General features: G+C 41.1%; 1 protein-coding gene across 1 annotated transcript in view; it reads left to right on the top strand.

Moving 5' to 3' along the window:
- Window positions 1-23,772, top strand: part of ENTHD1 (ENTH domain containing 1) — a 105,924-nt gene that overhangs the window by 45,784 nt on the left and 36,368 nt on the right. Inside the window, exon 4 of the mRNA XM_047065816.1 lies at window positions 7,432-7,555. Within this exon, the coding sequence (XP_046921772.1) occupies window positions 7,432-7,555 (124 nt within the window). The remainder of the gene's footprint in view (window positions 1-7,431; window positions 7,556-23,772) is intronic.

Raw genomic sequence — 23,772 nt, 5'->3', positions numbered from 1 at the left:
CCATCTATTTATTCCTTTTCCTGCTAACGCCTGGAAACCACTGATCCTTTTACTGTCTCCTTAGTTTTGCCTTTTTCAGAAGGTCATATGGTTGGAATCATACAGTATGTAGCCTTTCCAAACTGGTTTCTTTCATTTAGTAATATGCATTTAAGATTCCTGTGTCTCTTTATGGTTTGATAGCTCATTTCTTTTTTTAATGCTGAATGATATGCCATTGTCTGGGGGTGCCTGGGTGACTCAACTGGTTAAGCATCTGACTTTTGATTTCAGCTCAGGTCCTGATCCCATGGTTTGTGAGTTCAAACCCTGCGTCGGGCTCCACACTGACAGCATGAAGCCTGCTTGGGATTCTCTCTCTCTCTCTCTCTCTCTCTCTCTCTCTTTCCCTCCCCCCCCCCACCCACTCATGTGTGCACTCTCTCTCTCTCTCTCAAGAATAGATAAATTTAAAAAAATATGCCATTGTCTGGATGTACCACAGTTTATTAACCCGTTCACCTCCTGAAAGACATCTTGGTTGTTTCCGACTTTTGGCAATTATGAATAAAGCTACTATGAACAATTGTGTGTAGGTGTTTGTGTGCACATAAGTTTTCAACTCTTTTGGGTAAATACCAAGGAGTGCAATTGCTAGGTTGTGTGGTAAGTGTAGGTTTAGTTTTGTAAAAAACTACCCTAGTTCTTTTATGCTTTAATTTTTAAAATATAGTTAAATGCTATCCATCAAAAAATTATTTAATGAATGAAGAGTGTTAAAGATTCACCTTTAAATTTGTATTTTTACAAATATAATCAGTTGTTTCAGTGCTGTTTGTTGAACAGTCCACCTTTTCCCCATTGACTTGAATAGTGCCTTCTATCACACATTAATTCCCATTTATGCTTACGCCCATTCCTGGATTTTCTACTTGTTTATATTAAAGATGCAACATGCAAAGATCAGCTGTAACATTTAAAAAAAGAAAGAAGGATGGGGCGCCTGGGTGGCGCAGTCAGTTAAGCATCCGACTTCAGCCAGGTCACGATCTCGCGGTCGGTGAGTTCGAGCCCCACATCGGGCTCTGGGCCGATGGCTCAGAGCCTGGAGCCTGTTTCCGATTCTGTGTCTCCCTCTCTCTCTGTCCCTCCCCCGTTCATGCTCTGTCTCTCTCTGTCCCAAAAAAAATAAACGTTGGAAAAAAAAATTAAAAAAAGAAAGAAGGAAAGGCTACGTATAAAGGGAAAGAAGGGAATAAGGGAGGAGAAATAGAAGCTAAATTTCTTTGATTGTACCGTGATTTTAGATTTGTCATTGGAATCCTGGAAATATTTTTGCATAATTACGAAACAAAATCGAAGTAAAGAAAGTAATCCTTTAAAATGTAAAATACAATTAAACAAATGTTCCTTGCATTCCGTCGGTGTTTTTATTCTAAGATGTTGGTATTTTTGATCTGAGATTATTATGAGCATAATGTGGGATGAATCAAATGAGTAGTCACGTGATCCTCTATTTGAATCATCTTTGGTGTCCTTGAGAACTGGGATTCTCGGTGTGGGGGACAGGAGATATGCGTGTAAGATAGAAAGAAGAGATTGTCATGACCTAATAGACCCGAATTGGATTGAAAATACATCACTATAAACTCATGAGGAATTTTACGTGAAATGTTTTGGGAAAATAAATTATTCATAGGCCAAAGGGGAAGTCTCAGAGGAAATTTAAAAATGCATATAACTGGGTAAGAAGGAAGCACAACTTATCAAAATATAGGAGGCATAGGTAAAGTAGTGGTCGGAGGGAAATTTATAGCACCAAATGCTTAGATTAGAAAAGAGGAAAGGTGTAAAATCAATAATTAGGTTTCTTGAAAAAAAAAACTAAGAAAAAATAAACCTACATGAAACAGAAGAAAGAAAATAATAAAGATCAGAAATTAATGGAATTAAAAGCAGGAAAACAGTTAACAGAGAAAATGACTGACGCAAAAGCCAGTTCTTTGAAAAATAGAAAAATGGATAAGCCTCTAGCAAGACTGCCGAAGGGGAAAGACACCGATCACCAGATCAGGATGAAGTGGGATGTCACTACAGTTCCTGTAGCTATCAAAGGACAATAAACAATTGCTGCCAACAACTTTATGCTCATAAATTTGACGATTTAGAAGAAATAGAACAATTTCTCAGAAAGCGGACACTACGAAAATTCAAAGAAGGTGGAATAGAACCTGAATAGTTCTGTAACCGTTAAAAATTTTTTTTAATGTTTATTTATATTTGGGGGAGAGGGGCAGAGAGAGGGAGAGACAGAATCTGAAGGCTCTCAGCCGTCAGCACAGACGTGGGGCTTGAACTCACGAGCTGTGCGATCATGACCTGAGCCGAAGTCACATGCTTAATCAGCTGAGCCACCCAGGCGTGCCCCTGTAACCATTTTGTTTTTAAGTGAATTTGTAATATAAGTCTCCTGAGAAAGAAATCTCCACGTCCAGATGGTTTTACTGGAGAATTCTCGAATAGACACTATTTTTACACAAATGTCTTTCAAAAGTAGGAGGGAGTACTTCCCAGTTCATTTTATGAGGCAAGTATTGATGCTCTGCTACCAACCCCAGAAAAAGACCATTTCTTGTCTTACAAAAAAAAAAAGCCATTATCTCTCATGAAATGAGAGGCAAAATCCTCAAAAAACAATTATCCAATTGAATCCAGCAATATATTTTTAAAAATTATACACCAGAACCAAGTGGGATTTAATCTAAGTTGTGGCTCAACATTTGAAAGTCAATGAATGTAATTTATCATGTCAACAAATTAAAGAAGAAAGATCATAGGATTTTTGTCAGTTGATGGAGAAAACATTCAACAGCACGCAATACCCATTTATGGTAGAAACTCCGCAACTAGAAATAGGGACTTTCCTTAAATTGATAAAGATCATCCACACAAAACCTGCAATAGTATCGTACTTAACAGTGAATGCTTTGTTTTCAAGATCGGGAACAAGGCCAGGACTTATTCCACATAGTACTAGAAGTTCCAGCCACTGCGATAAGAAAAGAAAAGATATGTAGAAGAAAAAATAAAATTGTCCTCATTTACAGATTGTCTGCATAGAAAATCCCAGAGAGGCGACAAAACCTTAGAGAACCAGCAAGTGAACTCCGTAGGCATGGAGGATACAAGATCAGCATACATAAATCAATTGCACTTTTTATCTTTTTTGTTTTTAATGTTTATTTATCTGTTTCTGAAAGAGTGGGTGAGCGCAGGGGAGGAGCAGAGAGATAGGGAGACAGAGCATCCTAAGGAGGTTCTGAGCTGTCAGAGCAGAGCCTGATGTGGGGCTCGAACTCACAAGCCATGAGATCATGACCCGAGCCAAAATCAAGAGTTCAATGCTTAATGGACTGAGCCACCCAGGCACCTCTGAATTTTGTTTATCTTTTTAAAAAAAGATCTGGATTTATTTTTGAAAGAAAGGGAGCAGGGAGCAGCAGAGAGAGAGGGAGACAGAGAATCTGAAGCTGGCTCCACACTGTCAGCTCAGAGCCTGACTTGGGGCTCGAACTCATGAACCGTGAGAGCATGACCTGAGCTGAAATGGGACGCTTAACCGACTGAGCCACCCAGGCACTCCTCAATTGCATTTTTACGCACTAATAGTGAACATGTGGAAACTGAAATTAAGACACATGTCATTTGCAATTACTGCCCCCCAATGAAATCCTTAGGTATAATTGTAACAAAAACATGTATAGAATCAGTATCCTGAAAATTAGAAAATACTGATGAAAGATTTTAAAGACCAGTCAAAGACATACCATGTTCACAGATTGGAAGACTTGTCATAGTAAAGATGCCCCTAATTACTCTATAGGTTTAATGCAATTCCTATAAAAATTCCAGCAAAGCTTTTTTTTTTTTTTTTGAGACAGATAATAAGCTTATTCTAAAATTTATGTGGAAAGGCACAGGCTCTAGAGCAGCTAAAACCAACTTGCAAAAGATGAATAAGGTGGAACTAATCACTCTGCCTGACACTAAGCCTAGTGCAGCTACTGCAATCAAGAGAGAGTGGAATTGGAGTGTGGTGTTGAGAGTGTGGAGAGATAGACACCTACGTCAGTGGAACAGGATAGAGAACCAAGAATTTAGACCCACACAAATATGGCCAATTGATTTTTAACAGAGGAACAAAAGGAATTCGACGAGGGACTTTTTCGACAAATGATATTGGGGCAATTGGACATTGGTATAGGCAAAACCATGGGCCTCAGTTTAAGCTTCATATAGAAATTCAGTCCAAGTAGATCGTGGACTTAAATGCAAAATGTAAAACTATAAAACTTTTTTAAAATACTGGAGAAACATCTTTGGGATCTAGGGCTGGCCAAAAACATGATCCCTAAAAGAAAAAAAAGTTAGACCTCATCACAAAAAGATATAAAAACAAGTGACAGACTGGGAGAAAATGTTTGCAACCCGCATATCTGGCAAAGGACTAATATCTTGAGCATTAAAAATATAAATAAAAACCTCTTGGGGCACCTGGCTGGCTCAGTGGATAGAGCATACGAAGCTTAATCTCAAGGTCGTTGAGCTCAAGCCCCATATTAGGGATGGAGCCTACTTTTTAAAAAATTAAAAATTAAAAAACTAACCTCTCAAAGCGCAACAGTTGAAAATCCAGCACAATCCAATTAGAAAATGGGCAAATGACAAGAACTGTCCCTTCAGCAAATACAAGCAGCAAATAAGCACATGAAAAGATGTTCCACCTCATTACCCACGAGGAATATGTAATTTAAACACACAATGAAATATCAGAATGGCTAAAGTAAAAAGTAGTGACAACACCAAATGCTGGCAAATGTGGGGAAAGTGGATCACTCAAATATTACTAGTGGGAATGTAAAATTGTAAACCTACTCTGGGAAACCGTTTGCAGCGTCTTATAAAAACTAAACATGCAACTACCATAGGACTGAGCAATTGCATTTTTAGACATCTATCCCAGCAACATGGAAACTTACTTTCATACACGAAGCTACACACAGTGTTCACAGCGGCTTTATATATAATAGCCCAGGTCTGGAAACAATCCAGCCGGTCCTTTGACAGGTGAAACAAACTGTGATACATCTATCCCATGGATACTACACAGCAATAAAAAGGAACGAGTTATTAATGCATGAAACAACATGGATGAATTTCTGGGAATTATGCCAGGTTAAAAAAAAAAGCCAATTCCAAAAGGTTACATCCTGTATGGCTCTATGTATATAACATTTCTTCAAATGTCAACATCATAGAAATGGAGAAAAGATTAGTAGTTGTGGGGGGCAGGCTATGGTAATAAAAAGGTACCAGGAAGGGTCCTTATGGTGATGGAAATGTTCTGTATTTTGACCGTAACAGTGTCAATATCTTGGATAATATGTACTGCAGTTTTTAAGATGTTATTTTTAGGGAAAACAGGGTAAAGGATACATAGGGTCGCTCTGTATTATATCTTAATACATGTGAATCTACAATGATTTTAAAATAAAAGTTGAATTATAAAAAGGGGCGAGTCCCTTGGAAAATGGTTTGGCAGTTTCAATGAAGTTACATACTATATATTTAATGAAGTTAAATTCATATTTAAATATATAAATCCTATGAATCTATATATTTAATGAAGTTAAATACTATTTAAATTAACTTATCCTATGACCTGTCCATTCTACTCCTGTGTAAATATCCAGGAGTAATGAGTATACTTGTCCATAAAAAGATTTGTGTATGAATGTTCACAGTATCTTTATTCATTATAGCCGAAATTTGGAAACAATCCAGATGTTCATATGGAGGAGAATGGATAAACAAATTGTGGCATATTCCTACAATGGAATACTTCTTACAAAAAAAAAGGAAAGGATACACACAAGATATGGATGCATTTTTTTCACACATTACGTTAAGCAATGGGAATCAGATACAAGAGAGCACGTAGCATATGATGACATTCATATGAAGCTTAAGAACAGACGAACTCATTGCTACTGATGGAAGATAGACACTGTTTACTGGTAGTGGGAGGGTGGGACCAACTGGAAAGGAGCTTGGGGGAACTTTCTGGAGTGACAGAAATGTGGCTACATAGGTAGATGGCATAATGTTAAAACCTATTGAACTCTACCTTTAAGGTTTATGCATTTTACTCTATGTTGATTATACCTTAAAGTACCGTAAAACAGATCTTCGTTCATAGGAGGAAAAAGACACGTCAACTGATCCCACCATATGGACTTTATTTGAATCCTCTCTTGGACAAGCTATAGGAAAAAAACTGCTTAATAGCACTCATGAGAAATTGAAAAGATGAGGAGTTTATAACTGATGACATTAAGGAGTTGGGAAGTTTATAGGTATAAAATAATAATTGTGTTAAAGAATTCATGTCATTTAGAGAGAGGCACTGAGGGGCGCCTGGGTGGCGCAGTCGGTTGAGCGTCCGACTTCAGCCAGGTCACGATCTCGCGCTCCGTGAGTTCGAGCCCCGCGTCGGGCTCTGGACTGATGGCTCGGAGCCTGGAGCCTGTTTCCAATTCTGTGTCTCCCTCTCTCTCTGCCCCTCCCCCGTTCATGCTCTGTCTCTCTCTGTCCCAAAAATAAATGAAAAACGTTGGAAAAAAAAAATTTAGAGAGAGGCACTGAAATCAATGATGTACCTAGGATTGGCTTCACAATAAAGCCGATGAGGACTGGTAGGATGTAAATGAAACCAGATTGGCCATGCATTGATTTGTTTAACGGCATGGTTGGATTGATTATCATCTGTGTTTTACTCCATGACAAAAAGTTAAAAGTTCTAAAATTTAGTACAAATAGGAGCACCTGGGTGGCTCGGTTGGTTAAGCATTCAACTCTTGATTTCGGCTCAGGTCATGATCTCGTGGTTTGTGAGATCGAGTCCCGTGTGTACCTCTGCACGGACAGCATGGAGCCTGCTTGGGATCCTCTCTCTCCCTCTTTCTGCCCCTCCCCTGTTTGCGCGCATGCTCGTGTACTCTCTCTCAAAAATAAACAAACATTGAAAAAAAGATAGACACAGGTAGCCTTATTATTGCCAGTAAAACAGAACAATCAGCCTCTGAGATAGTACGCCCTAAGGATGCTCAGGGAGTGGTGGGGAAAGTTCATGCCTCAAACAGAAGCGTTGCTACTCTGCACTAGATGTCTTCATCAAGGAGTGAGGATCTCCAAGGGTAGAAAACCACCCTACGCTCAGTGGACACCAAGTGTATACATAACTTATATTTAAGTTCTTTCCATTAAAATGGGTTTATGTTGGCACATATAGACACAGCGTAGCTCCATGAATCGTCCATCTGGTTTACCAAATTGAAGCAGGGGGATTAATTATGTTTTTCAAACTTCATGTGCTCTCTTATTTTCTCTAAGGACCTGATGTTATTTTATGAGGATGATCCAAAGCCAGTTTTGCCCACACTTCCTCCTCCCATTACCTCATCAACTAAATGGTTATCAGAAGAGCAAGCAGACGTTTGTCACCTCTGCGATGCAGGTAAACTGGGTAAAAATTAGCAAGTTTACTCAGAAGCATCAATACGAAACACTGGGAAAGGAGTTGCTTTTCGTCAGATTTTATTTGGTGAAATATAGCAATAATGGCTTTAATTTAACTTTGATAATGGGGGATGGGACCAGCATGGATGAATTCAGCCCACACATAATCCTATAATCTTATTTTGTCATTTGTTTCAGTGGTTTTTTTTTTCTCTATTTTGCTTTCTTTTCTTTCTCACCATTTCAAAAATTAGTAACCACAATCAAACCTCTTACGAATGCTTTAAAAAAGCAGAAAAATTAATTTGAGTTCCTTTTTTCATTTGTATGAACATCTCTTTGATAGCCAAGCTTTAGGCCAGAATGCATGGGATCCCCCAAACTGGCTAATCGCCTCTTGAATAATTAACATTAGAGGGGGTACGGTATAAAATGATACAGACTGGCCTCCAAGAAATTACGCTATCAAATTCCAACCGGGTCCTGCTGCTGTGAAAGACCTGATTGATTCACCATGGCACCACTCCATACTGTCTCTATTTTTCAGAAACTCTCAATTTTTGATACATTCTTCCTCTTGCTCTTCTCAAAAAATAGGACTCAAGACCTTCTGCCAAGTTGAGAATGAGACGTTCTCATTAGTATGTTTCATCCCCTCGTTTGTCTTTGCTTTTTTATCCATCCAGGCATCTTCTCCCTCATTGCAGAGGTGGCTCCTTATGTTCCGAGTATCGTCTTCTCCCTCATCTTTGGGCCACGCACCTCGGTTTTCTCCTTGTATATATCCCCAATATCCAAAATATATTTTAAAAAACCCTGTAGGTTATTAGTGTAGATTTCTTTTCTACATTTACATCGATATAATTTTCTTATAAAACTGGTCCTGAGAACGATGATGAGGATGTTTCAACAAACACAGAACACGAAGTTGTGGGTTATGGTGATATCTGTAAGTACAAGGATGATATGACTCACATGGATAATTAGTTATGAGTGGTTACCACTTTTTAGACAGCTTGCTCTGTCTTCTTAGAATACGCTTTATGTAAACAGATCCAGATCCAGAAGCTCGAAAGAATAGTAAGGAAAACATTTTTGTGATCTAATATTCCCATGTATCCCCCCCCGCCGCGCCCAACATTTTTTATTAAACTTCATTTTTAGAGCGGTTTAGGCTCCCAGTAAAATTGAATGGAAGGTACAGAGATTTCCCCATACACCCCTGCCCCCAAACAAGCACAGCTTCCCCCACTACCAACACCTCACATTTGTTGCAGTCAGTGACTATACATTAATGCTTGATTATCAAAGACGATAGTTTGCATTAGGGTTCTCTCTTGGTGTTGTATATTCTATGGGTTTTGAGAAACGTATCCACCATTTTAGTATCATACAGAACATTTCTCCCTTCCTCCAGCACCCGATACTTTGTCTCCACAATTTTGCCTTTTCCAGAAAGTCATATAGTTGGAATCATACAGGATAGCGTTTTCAGACTGACTTCTTTTATTCAGTAACATGTATTTTAAGCTCCTCTGTGTCTTTTCGTGGCTTGATAGCCCATTTCTTCTTAGTGCTGAATAGGATATGATAGAGTATTTATCCATTCACCTCCTGAAGAACATCTTAGTTGTGTCTAAGTTTTGGCAATCATAATAAATAAAGCTGCTGTAAATATCCATGTGCAGGTTTTTGTGTGGAAATAAGTTTTCCCCACCAACATTTTAATACAAGTGAAATTGAATATAAATGAGGCTCAGAGGAAGCCTTTAAGAGGAAAAAAGTCACAAAACATGTCGAGCGAGGGATGAGTCCCCCATGTTACTTGGTTAGAACTCGTCTTAATTGGAGAAGCTTCTCCTATTTTTGAGTCTTTCTCTTCTCCCGTCTTTCCTTCACACCAGTCTCAGAGATATCTTGCTAAAATGCAGATCTAAATGTTTCACTTCTCAGCTTAAAAACTTTCAGTAGTTTTCCACTACCGATAGCATGTTTAATTTTTTTATGCTGTCATATGAGATTTTCATGGCCTGCTCCCAGCCAACCCCTGTAACCTCATCACACAATACTGCCAAATACTCACAATGCTCTGTGACATTCTATTACCTGTATAGTTTCTTCTCCTTAGAAAGTCTTTGTTCCAGTTACTTCGGCTGGGTAACACATTGCTCTAAAACTTTGTGGCATAAAATAACCATTTATTCTGCTCATGGAATTCTCTGGGTCAGGAATTAGGACAGGGCACAGTGGGGATGACTTAGCTCTGTCTCATGACGTGTGTTTGGGCCTCGGCCCGAGAACACAAAGGCTGGGGATGGGAATCATCTGAAGGCTCGTTCACTCGTGTGTCTGGTGGCTGGTGCCCACTGTCGGCTGGGGGCCTCAGTTTCTCTCCACGTGAGACTCTTCATGCAGTCTCTCCACATGGGCTAGTTTGGGCTTTCTCACAGCATGGTGGCTGGGTTCCCAGGGTGAGCGTCCTGTAAAAGAAAGGACCGGGCAGTAGCTGGCTACTCTCAAAAGTCATGCTGTGAGACTTCCTTCCCATTCAGTTCATCAAAGCAATCACAAAATCTTGCCCAAGTTCAAGGGAGAGGGAACATAGACTCCCACCCCTCCATGGACAAGTGTCAATGTCATATTGAAAGAAAAGCATATGGGAGGGTGTGTGTGTTAGTACAGTCATCTTTGGAAAATACAGTCTGCCACGGTCCTCCACCAAATTATGGATGCTTGACAAAGTCCTATTGAGACAGCCAGGCCCAGCTCAAAGGTCACTACTGCTATAAAATCTTTTCTACACACGAATTTTTCTTTTCACTGTGTCCCTGTGGGACTTTGCCTACAACCTTAGACTTGAATTTATAGTTGTGTATCATTTTATAAGTTTGATTTATTTTTAATTATGTAAGTAACAAGTGAATATACTCTTACTTTAAAAAATTCAAACAATATTGCTAGAGTCCAAATCCTCCTTGACTGTCCCTTACCCCAACACAGTTCCCTCCCCAGAGTTACCTGTTATGATCAATTTGTTGGTTACTCTCTAGGCCTTTCTCTGTGCATTTGCACACATACGTGTACCTTGAAAAGTATGTAGAACTGACTTTATTTTGTTTCAGAATATTCTGTATTTTTCTGAAACGTCTTAAAGCAACATCACTTGGCCATCCTATAGATGGCCTTTCTTTTTAACTCCTATATTGCCTGGGTGTTACAGTTTATTTCCCTGCCGGTAGACAGTTTGGTATTTTATATTTTTCACTATTACACTATTTCAATATTACACTATTACTTCACTGTTTTCACAGTATTTCACTGTTATTTCACTATTCGATATTACACTATTACACATGATGCTTCAGTGAATAGCTGTGTGCATATATGTGAGTGTTTATTTAGGGTAGATAGATTCCTAGAAATGGAATCCCTGGGTCATAATATATGCCCATTTTCATTTTAGTTAATGCTGCCAAATAGCCCCTCAAAATATCAATACCGATTCACACTGGCTTGCGGTATATAGAATTACTTATTCACACACACCCTCACCAGCACTTGATTTTTTTCAAGTCTTATATTTTTATCGCTTGGAAAAGGTTGCATTGCATAGTAGGTATAATTTGCATATTTCCATGTGTTAACTTGATATTTTTATTTCTTCTTCTGTGCATTGCATGCTTATATCCTTAGTCTTTTTCTTTTGGCTTGTGTGTTGTTGATCATTTAAATTCAATGATTTTGTAGCATTTTTATATAGGTCGCTGACCTTAAGAATCAAAACTGCCCTTTATCTTACCAGCAAAAGATAGGGTTATTCGGGAATAAAAAGAGAATTTCAATTCAGGACAAACGAGCTGAGGCAAAATACAGGCAAGCCCAAGGAATGAAGGAGAGGTACACTTTCTTAAGGAGAAAAGGAGTAGTCGGGAAGGCTGTTAGAAGCTTAAAGGCCCTCGGAGTAAACTGAGAGTTCCAAGTGTAATGGCTTCTCATTGACTGAGCTGTTGTTGGGAGGGGAGGGAGATACGGAAAGCCTCTCTTCCTCTTCCCAGTAGTATGCGCCTTCAAGGTCAAGTCCTGCTCTTCTGTCTTGTGTGCAATTGACTAGAGTGGTAGGGCGTGAGAGCTTCTCCTAGGGAAACCTCCGGACTCCTTTTTAGTGAGGGTTTCCGTTACTAATTTTCACACTGTTACTAATCCTTTCTGTGATTTATGTTGCAAATAGCATCTTCTAGGCTATGAAGTGTCTTTCAGATTTCTTTACAGAAGATTTGTGTTTTCTTGGTGTTTTTGTAGAAGTCTGTTGTTTTATGTAGTCAAGTGTATTATTATTTCCCTTCAGAGCTTTTGTTTTTTGTTTTCGTAAATTTATTTTTTACTAAAGTATAATTAACATACAGTGTTATATAAATTTCAGGTGTACAATGTAATGATCAGACAGTTCTGTACAATACTCAGTAGTGCTCACCATGATAAGTATAGTGACCATCAGACAACTTTATTACAACCTTATTGACTATATTTCCTGTGCTGTGCTTTTCATCTCTGTGCCTTATTTATTTTATAACTAGAAGTTTGTACCTTTATCTATTCCATCCCCCCACCTCTCCTCTGGCAACCACCAATCTGGTCTCTGTATTTAAGAGTCTGTTTTTTGTTTCTTTCTCTCTCCGTTTGTTCCTTTGTTTCATTTCTTAGATGCCACACATAAGCTAAATCATATGGCGTTTGTCTTTTTTGTGTAACTTTCTAAAGAAGACCTACAGATGGCCAACAGACACATGAAAAGATGCTCAACATCAGTAATCATCAGGGAAATGCAAATCAGAACCCCAATGAAATATTGCCTTACACCTGTCAGAATTGCACTGTAGGTGGCAATGTAAATTAGCGTAGCCACTGTGGAAAGCAATCTGGAGGTTCTTCAAAAAATTAAAAATATAAATACCATTATAATCTAGTAATTCCACGACTGGGTATTGACCCAAAGAAGACAAAAACACTAATTCAAAAAGACACGTACACCCCTATGTTTACTGCAGTGTTATTTACAATGTTCAAGACATGGAAGCAACCCAAGGGTCCATCGATAAATGGATAAAGAATATATAAGATACACACACACACACACACACACACACACACACACACACAAGAATATTACTCAACCATAAAAAAGAATGAGATCTTGCCATTTACAACAACGTGGGTGAACCTACAGGGTATAACGCGAAGTGAAATAAATAAATAAATGGAGAAAGACAAATACCACATATTTTTTGTGTGTTTTAAGAGGGCTTTCCCTACACCACGTTCATAGTATATATTCACCCATTTTTAAATTTTGGTTTAGTGCTTTTATTTTTTCAATTTGAGAGAGCGAGAGCCCACAACCGGGGGGAGGGGCAGAGGGAGAGAGAGAATCTTAAGCAGGCTCCACGGTCAGTTCAGGGCCCAACGCGGGGCTCGATCCCATGACCCTGAGAGTCAAGAGTCGGTTGCTCAACCGACTGAGCCACTCAGGTGCCCCTGCTTTAGTTATGCTTTAATCTGTGTGGATTTAAAGGATTTGTGATGGGTTCTAGATATGGTCAGTGGGCGGCCAGTTATATCAACATTTATTGACTAGTTTATTTCTCTTCACTGTTTTGAAATGACTCTTTAACCTGTACTAAATAGTATCTGTTTATCAACTCTGTTCTGTTCTGTTGATCCATTCTTCCAGTCGTGGTCTGTTTAATGTTTTTCAATTACTGTAATAATATGCGATAGTATGAATGTATTCTATTTTACTTAACCAGTATTATATTAAGGGTAACTTAGGTTATTCCCCTATTTTTGTTATTATAAATAATGATGAAATGACCTCTTTCTCTCCTTTCAAATAAAGTAGGCTTATAATTTATTTTGTTACTATTTATTATTATTTATATTATTATTTGTTTCACAATTTTATGCAAACTCTAAAATACATTAGTCTGAATTTCTGCTGATAAATTGTGTCCAGTTCATAACTTATCCTGTCAACAAATGGTTCTAATTTCCATGTTATAATTTCAGTGGCTTCAGCCCAAAGGCAAAAATAAAGAAGGAGAGTCATTCCGTACAACATCCTCTTCTCCCTTGCCTTCCCCCTTCTTGGGCACACAGTGATCTGCTGTTCACAACTGGCCTGCAGCGTGTACGCATACTTACCCCTCACTAACTCTCTGTCTTAGCTTCCCTGATTCCCACCCCTTTCTTTCACTCTCTGAGTGGCCACTCATTTGAATTTTGTGTTCATCATTCTCTGCTTTCTTTATAGTTTTACTACATACGTTTATGCTATAAACAGTAAGTTACTTAGTTGTGTGTGTGTGTGTTTTAAGTTATTTTATTTATTTATTTATTTATTTATTTATTTATTTATTTATATTTTGAGAGAGAGACAGAGCACAAGTGGATGAAGGAGAGAGAGAGAGAGAGAGACACAGAATCTAAAGCAGGCTCCAGGCTCCGAGCTCTCAGCACAGAGCCTGATGTGGGGCTCAAACTCACGAACCATAAGATCATGACCTGAGCCGAAGTTGGACACTTAACCCACTGAGCCACCCGGGCGCCCCCAGTTTTTTTTTTGTTTATTCTTTTTACATTTATTTATTTTTGAGAGACACAGAGAGACAGAGTACAAGTGGGGGAGGGGCAGAGAGAGAATGAGACACAGAATCAGAAGCAAGCTCCAGGCTCTGAGCTGTCAGCACAGAGCCCGACGCGGGGCTCTAACCCACAAACTGCGAGATCACGACCCGAACCAAAGTCGGATGCCCGACCGACTAAGCCACCCAGGCGCCCCCCACCCCCCACAAGTTTTTATTTTTAAGTACTCTACACCAACATGGGGCTCGAACTCGCAACTCTGAGATCAGGAGTCGTGTGCTGTAGCTACTGAGCCAGCCAGGCACCCCAGTATGTTACTTAGTTTTACGTGATTTTTAAACTTTACCTATTAAATGGAGTCATTTTGAATTTATTTTTTGTGACTTCCTTTTATCACTCAATAATATGTTCTTAAGATTCATCTACGTGTGTGTAGGATTGTCATTTGTTTTCACGAATACTGTTCAGTATTTTCCTGGGTGTGCGCATTAGAATGTATTCATTCTGCTCTACTATGGTCAGTACGGTGCCAGGTTTTTTTTGTAACGTGAACAGCTGTGAACATACTTATACAAGCCTCCTGGTTCTCGTGGACAAGAGTTGCTCTAGGGCATATGTTTGGAAGTGAAATTGCTGAAGGTTCAATATGAGCATCTTTGAGTGTACTAGATAATGCCCAGCTGTTTTCCAGAGTTTTAGTTGTCCCATGTCCTCACCAACCCCTTCAGGTCGCCATTCTTGGAAAAAGATTGCCAATCTATTGGGTGGGAATTGGTATCTCATTTGTTCTAAAACCGTTTTTGGATAGTGAAATTGAACACATTTTCATATGCGTACGGTTCATTCATGTTTCCTCATCTGTGAAATGTCTGTTCATGTCTTTTTGGCCATTTTTCTATTTGGTTGTTTGTCCTTTTCTTGATTGATTTGTAGGAATTCTTGATCTATTCTGGAGGCTAAACATTTCATTTTGTAAATGTCTTCCCAGTGTGTGACTTGTCTTTTCACTTGGTGAGGAGTCTTTTGAGTAATAGAAGTTCTCAATTTTAATGAGGTAGCATTTTAGTCTTCATGGATGCACTTGTTGTATCTTGTTGTTTTAAAAAACTCTTTCTTATCTCAAGACTGTATAGCCTCCTTCTGCTTGGGCTAAAAATTTCATAGTTTTGCCTTCCACAATTAAAATTTTAACGCAGCTGGAGTTGGTTTTTGTGTGTGGTTGAAGCGTGAGTCCAGTCTTACTGCTAAATGGATAACCAGCTGTCCCCACATCATTTATTGAAAATTCCGCTTTTTCTCCACTGAGCTGCCATGCTGTTTATATCCTTAGCAAGTTTGCCCATCCGTATGGATTCGTTTCTGGACTCTATTCTGTTCCAGAAGTCATGTGACTATTCTTGCACCCACAAATAGTTTCAATTACCCTATCTTTGTGATGATTTTTGAGCACTTCTCCCTCGTCAGGAATATTTTGTCTCTTTTTAATCCTTCACTTTCGCACATAAAAGCTTGTCAAGTTCTTGGAAAAAAAAAAAAATTAGTTTCGATTGGCCCTGCCAATCTGTTACCAGACTCGGGTCCTTGGACCCAGCAACGGCAGAAATGAGGCTGGACCCAAAGTACAAAGGCACAGACAGGCTTAATTGGGGCAACAGCTTCAGCTGAAGGGAGACACAGTCATGACAAAGGAGCCAGACCTCAACAATAGCTAGGGAAAGTTTTAAAGGACCTGAGGCAGACGAGGAGTGACATCTAAGCATGTAGGGGTGGGACAATACAGGGAATTGGGCACGCAGGCACAGTTAGCCGCTTCACGCATTGTATGATTCCTCTGACAGCTAAGTGTCCACCTCTGGGCGTGAGTTTTAGCCTCACAATAAGGGGGAAGTGGGTGAAAGATCAAGTTTGGTGACCTTTGTCCTTGGACTAGTTTGGACCCGTCCAGACTTGCTCCTCGGCTGATGCTTTGCTCCTTAAGAACAGTGATAACAGCCAGCCAAGAGTGTCTCAGGTGCATGGCGGGGGGGGGGGGGGGGGGGGGGGGGGGGGGAGGGGGGGGGCGCTTGTTCCCAAGGTCTCTGACTGTCTCGAATCTTTAAATCAATTTGGAGAGGTAACACCTCTACAACATCACATCATTCTATTCATTTAAGTCTTCTTTAATATATTTTATGCTTTTTCCCCATATAGGTCTCCTATATCTTCTGTTAGATTTAGTCCTAGGTACTTCATGTATTTTTGTTGCTACTGTAAGAGATATTTTATAAATTGCATTTTCTTTCTTTTTTTAATTTTTTTATGTTTATTTATTTTTGAGAAGGAGAGAAACAGAGTGTGAGCAGGGAAGGGGCAGAGAGAGAGGGAGACACGGAATCTGAAGCAGGCTCCAGGATCTGAGCTGTCAGCACAGAGCCTGATGAGGGGCTTGAACTCGTGAACCGTGAGATCATGACCTGAGCCGAAGTTTGACGCATAACCGACTGAGCCACCCAGGTGCCCCTATAAATTGCATTTTCTAATGGTTGATGGTGAAAATGAATGGAATTAATTTTTGTATGTTGACTTTATAACCAGTAACCTTGCTTAATTAACTCTTACCAATTTTCCTGATTTATGTCTGGATTCTTCTGGGTTTTTTATGTTGAAAATTGTACCCTCTGTGGATGATGGCAAAATTGTTTTCTTTACTTATAAGCCATATGCCAAAGTATTGTTTTCTTACTTCACCATGCTCGGTAGAACCACTCTGTTGAATGAAAGTGTGATCATGGGCTTCCTATACTTGGTCTCTATCTTCAGAGAATTCTTTCAACATTTTGCCATTAAGACGGGTTGGGTATATGTATTTTGGCAGATCTCCATTCCTCGTTTGTTAACAGTTTTATCACGGGTATATATTGAATTTTCTCCATTTTCAGCGTCTATATTAATGGTTATAGATTTTTCTCCTTTGAGCTGTGAATTTTGTAAATTAGTTAATTTCCAAATCTTAAGACAACCTTGAATTCCTGGAATAAACTCAATTTGGCCGAGACTTATTATCTCATAGATAAGACACGGGCTTTGATTTGCTGACGTTTAGTTTGAGTTTTACCTCTACATCTAGGAGTGAAGTTACCCGGGATTATCTTTTCTGATATTCTCTTTGTCATGTTTTGATACCGAAATTTTGCTAGACTCCTAAAAAGAGTTGAAAAGCATTTGCTCTTTTTTAAGACTCCGGTTTGTGTAGAGTTGTTTGTGAGATGACAGTGTTCACTCACGGTGCTGCCGGAAGGGCTGCAGGCAGGGGAGGCAACCCTGCACCCGGATATGTGCGTCCCCCTATGAAGGCAAAGTGCAGCTTCCTTTAGAGCGGAGAGTTCCGGTACAGGGAAGCTGATACCAGGTAACTGGCTGTTTTCCCCAGAAAATGGCGCCGCGCTGGGGGTGTAGCAGGAACCTCTAATGTCGACAGCCTGAGCATTCAGCAGTTGGGTAGCCAGGTCACCTTGGTCAGGAAGAGTGAATGTCAGGGGAGCCCACGCATGGCCTCCATCCCTGCCACGTGGCCAAAGCCTCTTGAACAGCCACTGGAGTGACCAGAGAAAGAGGATGATTGACGGCCAGTAAACAGAGCGTCTTGCCCACCCCCTTTTTGAGAGTCTCCCCGTCCCCCGGCAGGCATTTCTATGGGGCATGAATCTCTTGGCATGTGCATCCTAAGAGGTCCACCCACGTGTTTCATTGTCACCAATCCTGTCACCTCTGCCTCATCCCTGTGATCCTCTCCACCCAAAGATGACAACCGCTACAAGCTCTTCAGTGAGGCTGGTGTCCCCTCACGGTACATTTTTTTAATGCTGTGCTGAAGGGACTGCCCTCCAGGACAAGTAGAAGGTGCCTGAGCGTGTTGTACGTGATAGATCCCTTCCAGCAGTCCCGTCTTGTGGAGCCTTGAAGCTTCCTTTACAGGGTGTCAGAGAAGTGCCCTTTGTTCTGAAGGCCATGCCTGAGTCCGTATACGATGCTGTCTCACTCTGTGGGTCTCGCTCTCTCTCTCCCTTTTTCCTGGTCCCGCTGAAAGGTTAGAGTCTAGGGAGGCTTTCCTGAACGCTTTCTTAAAAATCGACAGGCCACCACCACCATTGGCGCTCCCTATACCTCTTCCCTGCTCTGTTTCCTCAGTAGCACTAATCATCATCTGAAGCATGTACGTATTTGATTCAGTAAGAGACTGGTCCGATACAGGAGTCCCCCAGACCACCCACAGGTGTCAGAGTGAGTCCGCCATTAGCAGAGCTCTGACTCTGGGCTCTGCTCTTTGCCACTTCTAGGTATATACGATGTTTTTGAGCAGTTGCATACGGGTTTTGTGTGTTGCTCATGAATTGGATGCATTGTACTAGTGTCTTCTGTTTTGAGGGCAGTTGCTGTATGCTTTCACATTTTTCTGAAAGAGGCTTTATATCATCAGAGCATTACAACGCGTGCTTTGAATTACAGAACTGACTATAGAAATTTGAGAGGTTATCGACATGGCAACTGTGCATTATATGCTCGGTATTAAGAAATCCAATTAAAACCTTTTAAACTTAATCATTTCCTCTTTTTTACTTCAAAAATACAGGAAAACATGATTCACACGTGTAGAACGGACATAAATGAAAGTATTAAAGGCTTCCATGGAAGTGAATGAATAGAGCAAATCCACAGTCATTTGCAGTGGAAGTCAGTTAAATGATTGAAAGACTGGAAGGATGTAACTACATTCGAAGATGCCACCTTTTATTTGTCACACGGTGGCCGATTTTTTTCATCCTTGTGATGATGAAAGGAAAGATTAAGAGATGCTGACTTTTGAATTGTTTAGGAATTTTTAGGTCAAAAAGCCATCCAGCCTAAATCCTTTTCTACGTTACTAACGAGTGTGTGTATTATACATATGTCACATAACCCCTCCAACATCCCAAATTAGGAGAATCAGACTTAATCTAAAGTACGGTGGCAGGTTCATCATCAGAATGACTGAGCTCTCAGTCCCAAGTGGACTTTATTTGAATGGAACAAATGGCTGTATATCTTTTTCCAAAAAGGAGCAAATTGTTCCTGCTACAAAAATTTCCCAAATACCTACCAGGTGCCAGCCATGGTGCTAACTGTGTGATAGTCGATGATAGACAAGATCCCTGCCTTTACGGATCTCCCGGTCGAGGGATCGAGTCCAACCCGACAAGTGAGGCAAACGTTAGGATAGGGAGGACGGAGAAACACACAGGAGGGCATCTACCCATGACTTCGGGTGTTAGGAGAGGCGATGTCCAAACCGGAACCTGATAGGTAATGACAACATGGCCAACGCTTACCTTGTGTGTGCTGAGTATCCTTGTGAGCATTTCGATTCATTCCATCTTCATACCATCTGACAAGATAGATGAGGAAAACCCACACAGAGAGTTTAAGTAACTTGCCTAAGGTCACAGAGCAGAGTTAGGATCTAGACCAAAAGTGTCTGATGCCGGAACCTATGCCAGAGTGTTTCAGACCTTTCGACTGTGATCAAGCAGAAATGCCTTTTATGCCGTGACCCAGTACCCATGGACTCACACACTGGTTTCACAAAAAACAATAGTTTTGGCAATGTGCTCTGATCTATTCTATTTTATTCTAGGCAGTTTATTCTAGGCAGTTTTGGTTTTGTTTTTTTTTAAATATTGGATGTGACCCACAATTTGACTTCACAACCCACTAAAGGGTCACAACCCCCAGTTTGAAAGAGAGCTCACTACACTATTTTGCCCACTATGCAGAAGGAACCAGACCAAGTGAGGAGAAAAGAAGAGACTATCTTAGGCAGAGTGAACACTGTAAGAGACCAAGGAGGTGGGGTAAGAGGAAGCTTGGCGGGCTCGAAAAACCGAAAGCAATTTAGCAGGGTCTTAGGATTAAGTGGATGTCGGGACAGGTAACAGACGGAGTGAGAAAGGTAGGCAAAGTCGTATCAGAAAGGTGACCATGTAATTTATTGTCCAGACCAAGACACTTTGATATGCGAGGGGGCACGATTGATAGTGATGCCAGGGTAACAGGTGTAAACCTGGAGCTCCTTGGGCACAGTGGCGTTGCTACCGTCTGGATGTTTGTGCCCCCCTCCCCACATTCATATGTTGAAAACTTAACACCCAAGGTGATGGTATTAGGAGGTGGGACCTCTGGGAGGTGATTAGGTCATGAGGGTGGGGCCCTCTTGAACGGAATTCGCGGCTTATAAGGGACCCCACGGAGCTGCCTCGCCCCCTCCACCACGTCAGTACACCGTGAGACGTTGGCAATCGGCTGCTGAGAAGAGGGCCTTCACCGGGGCCTGACTAGGCTGGCACCCTGGTCTTGGATGTCAGTCCCCAGAACTGTGGGGAATCAGTTTCTGTTGTTGATAAGCTACCCAGTCTGTGGCATTTTGTTATATCGGCCCGAACAGACTAAGACCGGCACGTGTGCCCGGTCTCCTGATCTATGTTGAGGGAGTTCAGTTGTGCCTGAATGACCGTGAGGAGCCTCTGCAGTGTTTTAAGCAAGGCCGTGCTATAACCTTGCTTGAAGAAGATGACTGTGGAGGGAGGGTAAAGAAAGGATTGGGGGAGGCAAGTTAGAGAGAGCAGTCAGGTCAGAACGGAACTAGAGACTTCAGACATGTCTAAAATGGGAAGCTCCCCTAGGATGGAGTCCTGACACCGAAGCATGGCAGATAAGCTGGGTTCCTCTCCAGTTTTACGTGTCACCTCCGTCCTCCCCCGTCACACGCGATGGTCTAGCTATGGACGCGGAACGACTTGCCCCAGACACCTTGTTGGCTCTAGGAATTGCATATGCCACTTCCTCCATCGGGAAGCCCCACCCCTGGTGTGCGAATCCATTTGTGTGGATTTCAATCCTTCAATCCTGAAGATTGAGCAAAGATGTTGCGTCTCCCAGGAAGCCTTTCCTGACACACCAGAAACGGGTTGTTGATTTTCGTCTGGGCTCTCATGGCTGATCCGGTGCCGATGCTGTGTTTCAATTGCCCGTGACTCCTCCCCGCTGTCAAACCAACTAGACGATGATGTTTAAAATTCAGATGGAATTGATGTATAACATTATATTAGTTTCAGATGTACAGCATAATGATTCGATATTTGTGTGTATTGCGAAATGATCACCACATTAAGTCTAGTTAACATCCGTCACCATACATAGTTAACAAATTTTTTTCTTGTGCAGAGAATATGATGATGATCTTTAAGGTTGACTCTGTTAGCAACTTCCAAATATGCAATACAGCATTATTAACTAACAGCCCCCATGCCGTACGTTACATCCTCATGACTTATTGTACAGCTGAGAGCTTGTGCTTATTAACCTCCTTCACCTATTTTGCCCACCCCCTACCCCCTACCCCCTACCTCTGGCAACCACCAATCTGTTCTGTGTATCCATGAGCTTGTTTTGTTTGCTGGTTTTGCTGGTTTTGTTTTGGTTTTTAGATTCTACATATAAGTGAGATCATATGGTATTTGTCTTTCCCTGTCTGACTTATTTCACTTAGCATAATGCCCTCAAGTTCCATCCGGGTTGCAAATGGCAAGGTTTCCTTCTTTCTTATGGCTGAATAATGGTGTGTGTGTGTGAGTATGTGTGTGTGTAGACATTATCTTTATCCATTCATCCATCAATGGACATTTAAGTTGCTTGCATAGCTTAGCTATTGTAAATAATGTTGCAGTGAACATGGGGGCGTAGATATCTTTTCGCATTAGTGTTTTCATTTTCTTCAGATAACTACCTAGAGGTGGAATTGCTGAATCATACAGTAGTTCCGTTTTTAATTTTTTTGAGAAACTTCCATACTGTTTTCCACAGTGCAGTCGCCAATTTAATTTCCCACTCACGGTGCACAAGGTTCCTTTTTCTCCACATCTCCACCAACACTTGTTACTTCTTGTCTTTTGCTTTTGTTGCCTTTGCTTTTAGTGTCAAATTTAAAAAATCCTCACCAAGACTGATGTCACAGAGCTTGCCACCTACGTTTCCTTTTAGGAGTGCCATGGTTTCAGGTCTTACATTGAAATCTCTGAGCCATCCTGAGTTAGTGTGTGTATGGCGTGAGACACTGGTCCAGGTTCATTCTTCTGCACGTTGCTGTCCAGTTTTCCCAGCACCATATACTGAAGAGACTGTCCTTTCCCCATTGTATATGCTTGGCTGCCTAATAGTAAAATTGTTTAAGTTTACTTATTTATTTTGAGAGAGAGAGAGACAGAGAGAGAGACAGAGAATCCCAAGCAGGCTCTGCACGGTCAGCGTGGAACCCAACATGGGGCTTGAACTCACGGATCATGAGATCATGACCTGAGCCGAAATCAAGAGTTAGATGCTTAACCGACTGAGCCACCCAGGAGCCCCTACTTTGTAGTAAAGTAATTGACCATTATATGCGTGGGTTTATTTCTGGGCTCCCTATTCTGTTCTATCGATCTGACTATGATTTTTTTTTTTTTTTGAGAGAAGTCTGTGTCTTGTTCATCATTTTATTCTCTGCCTCTAACCCAGTGCTTAGCACATAGTAAGTGTCCACTAGATATTTGTTGGCTAAATAAGGGTCATTGAAATGCTCCTAAGTTGAATACAGTCCTCCTCGCAGTGCTCTCCGCCTGTATTTTTTGCATATGCTTCAAAAGTGTCTTCAGAGAAGAGCTATCGTAGTTTTGTAAAAGAAGGGCAGCACGAGCCGCCCATGGGTGTATTCCAAGTTCACTGATGAGGTTCACTACCATCAGAGTCATCTTTTGAAATTTTGTGGAATTTTCAGGGCACCTGGGTGGCTCAGTCAGTTAAGCGTCCAACTCTCGATTTTGGCTCAGGTCATGAGCTCACGGTTTGTGGGATTGAGTCCCATGTTGGGGCACAGACCCTGCTTAGGATTCTCTCTCTCTCTCTCTCTCTCTCTCTCTCTCTCTCTCTCTGTCTCTCTCTCTGCCCTTCCCCCACTAACGTGTGCACGTGCATGCTCGCTCTCTCCCTCCCTCTCTGTCAAATAAATAAACATTTGAAATTTTGTAGAATTTTCCTCATCCCTAGTTGACACTTGACTGTAACATTAGCTAAAGAAAGTCTGTTTATTCCTGCTTTTAGCAGGAAGTGCTCAAAACACATACAACTTGCGATCATGCTCAAGGACGTCAAGAGGGAACTTCGCGCGTGAGCACTGGTGCTGGCCCAGAGAGTATTTATTTAGCTTTTCCTCTCGTATCACTTCAAGTCTGGTCTGAAACCAGGATCTGTCTCTGGTGTGGCAGGAGCCCAGAGGCGCAGCATGGATGATTTCTCCCCGGTTTCTAGATGCTGTTACTCAAGGTGGTTAGTGAGTTTCAGAGGGAGGAAAGTCTGGAGGGCAGAGAGAGCTGAGTGGCTTTCTTCGTGGGGAGTTTAAAGAGCTGGTGAAGAAAGACAGAGGGCCATCTGGGAGGTGGAAGAGACCCTCAAAGGCAGAGGTGGTTCTTATTCACCCCTGAGCCATCGGCGCGGTATTTTCAAGCTGTGACCTCCAGTGTGCCGGAAAAT

Source organism: Lynx rufus, unplaced genomic scaffold, assembly GCF_022079265.1.
Source record: "Lynx rufus isolate CCGP_SWC_20201006 ecotype Redwood Valley unplaced genomic scaffold, mLynRuf1.p SCAF_7, whole genome shotgun sequence".
Classification (NCBI taxonomy): domain Eukaryota; kingdom Metazoa; phylum Chordata; class Mammalia; order Carnivora; family Felidae; genus Lynx; species Lynx rufus.
This window is presented reverse-complemented; position numbering and strand designations above follow the sequence as displayed.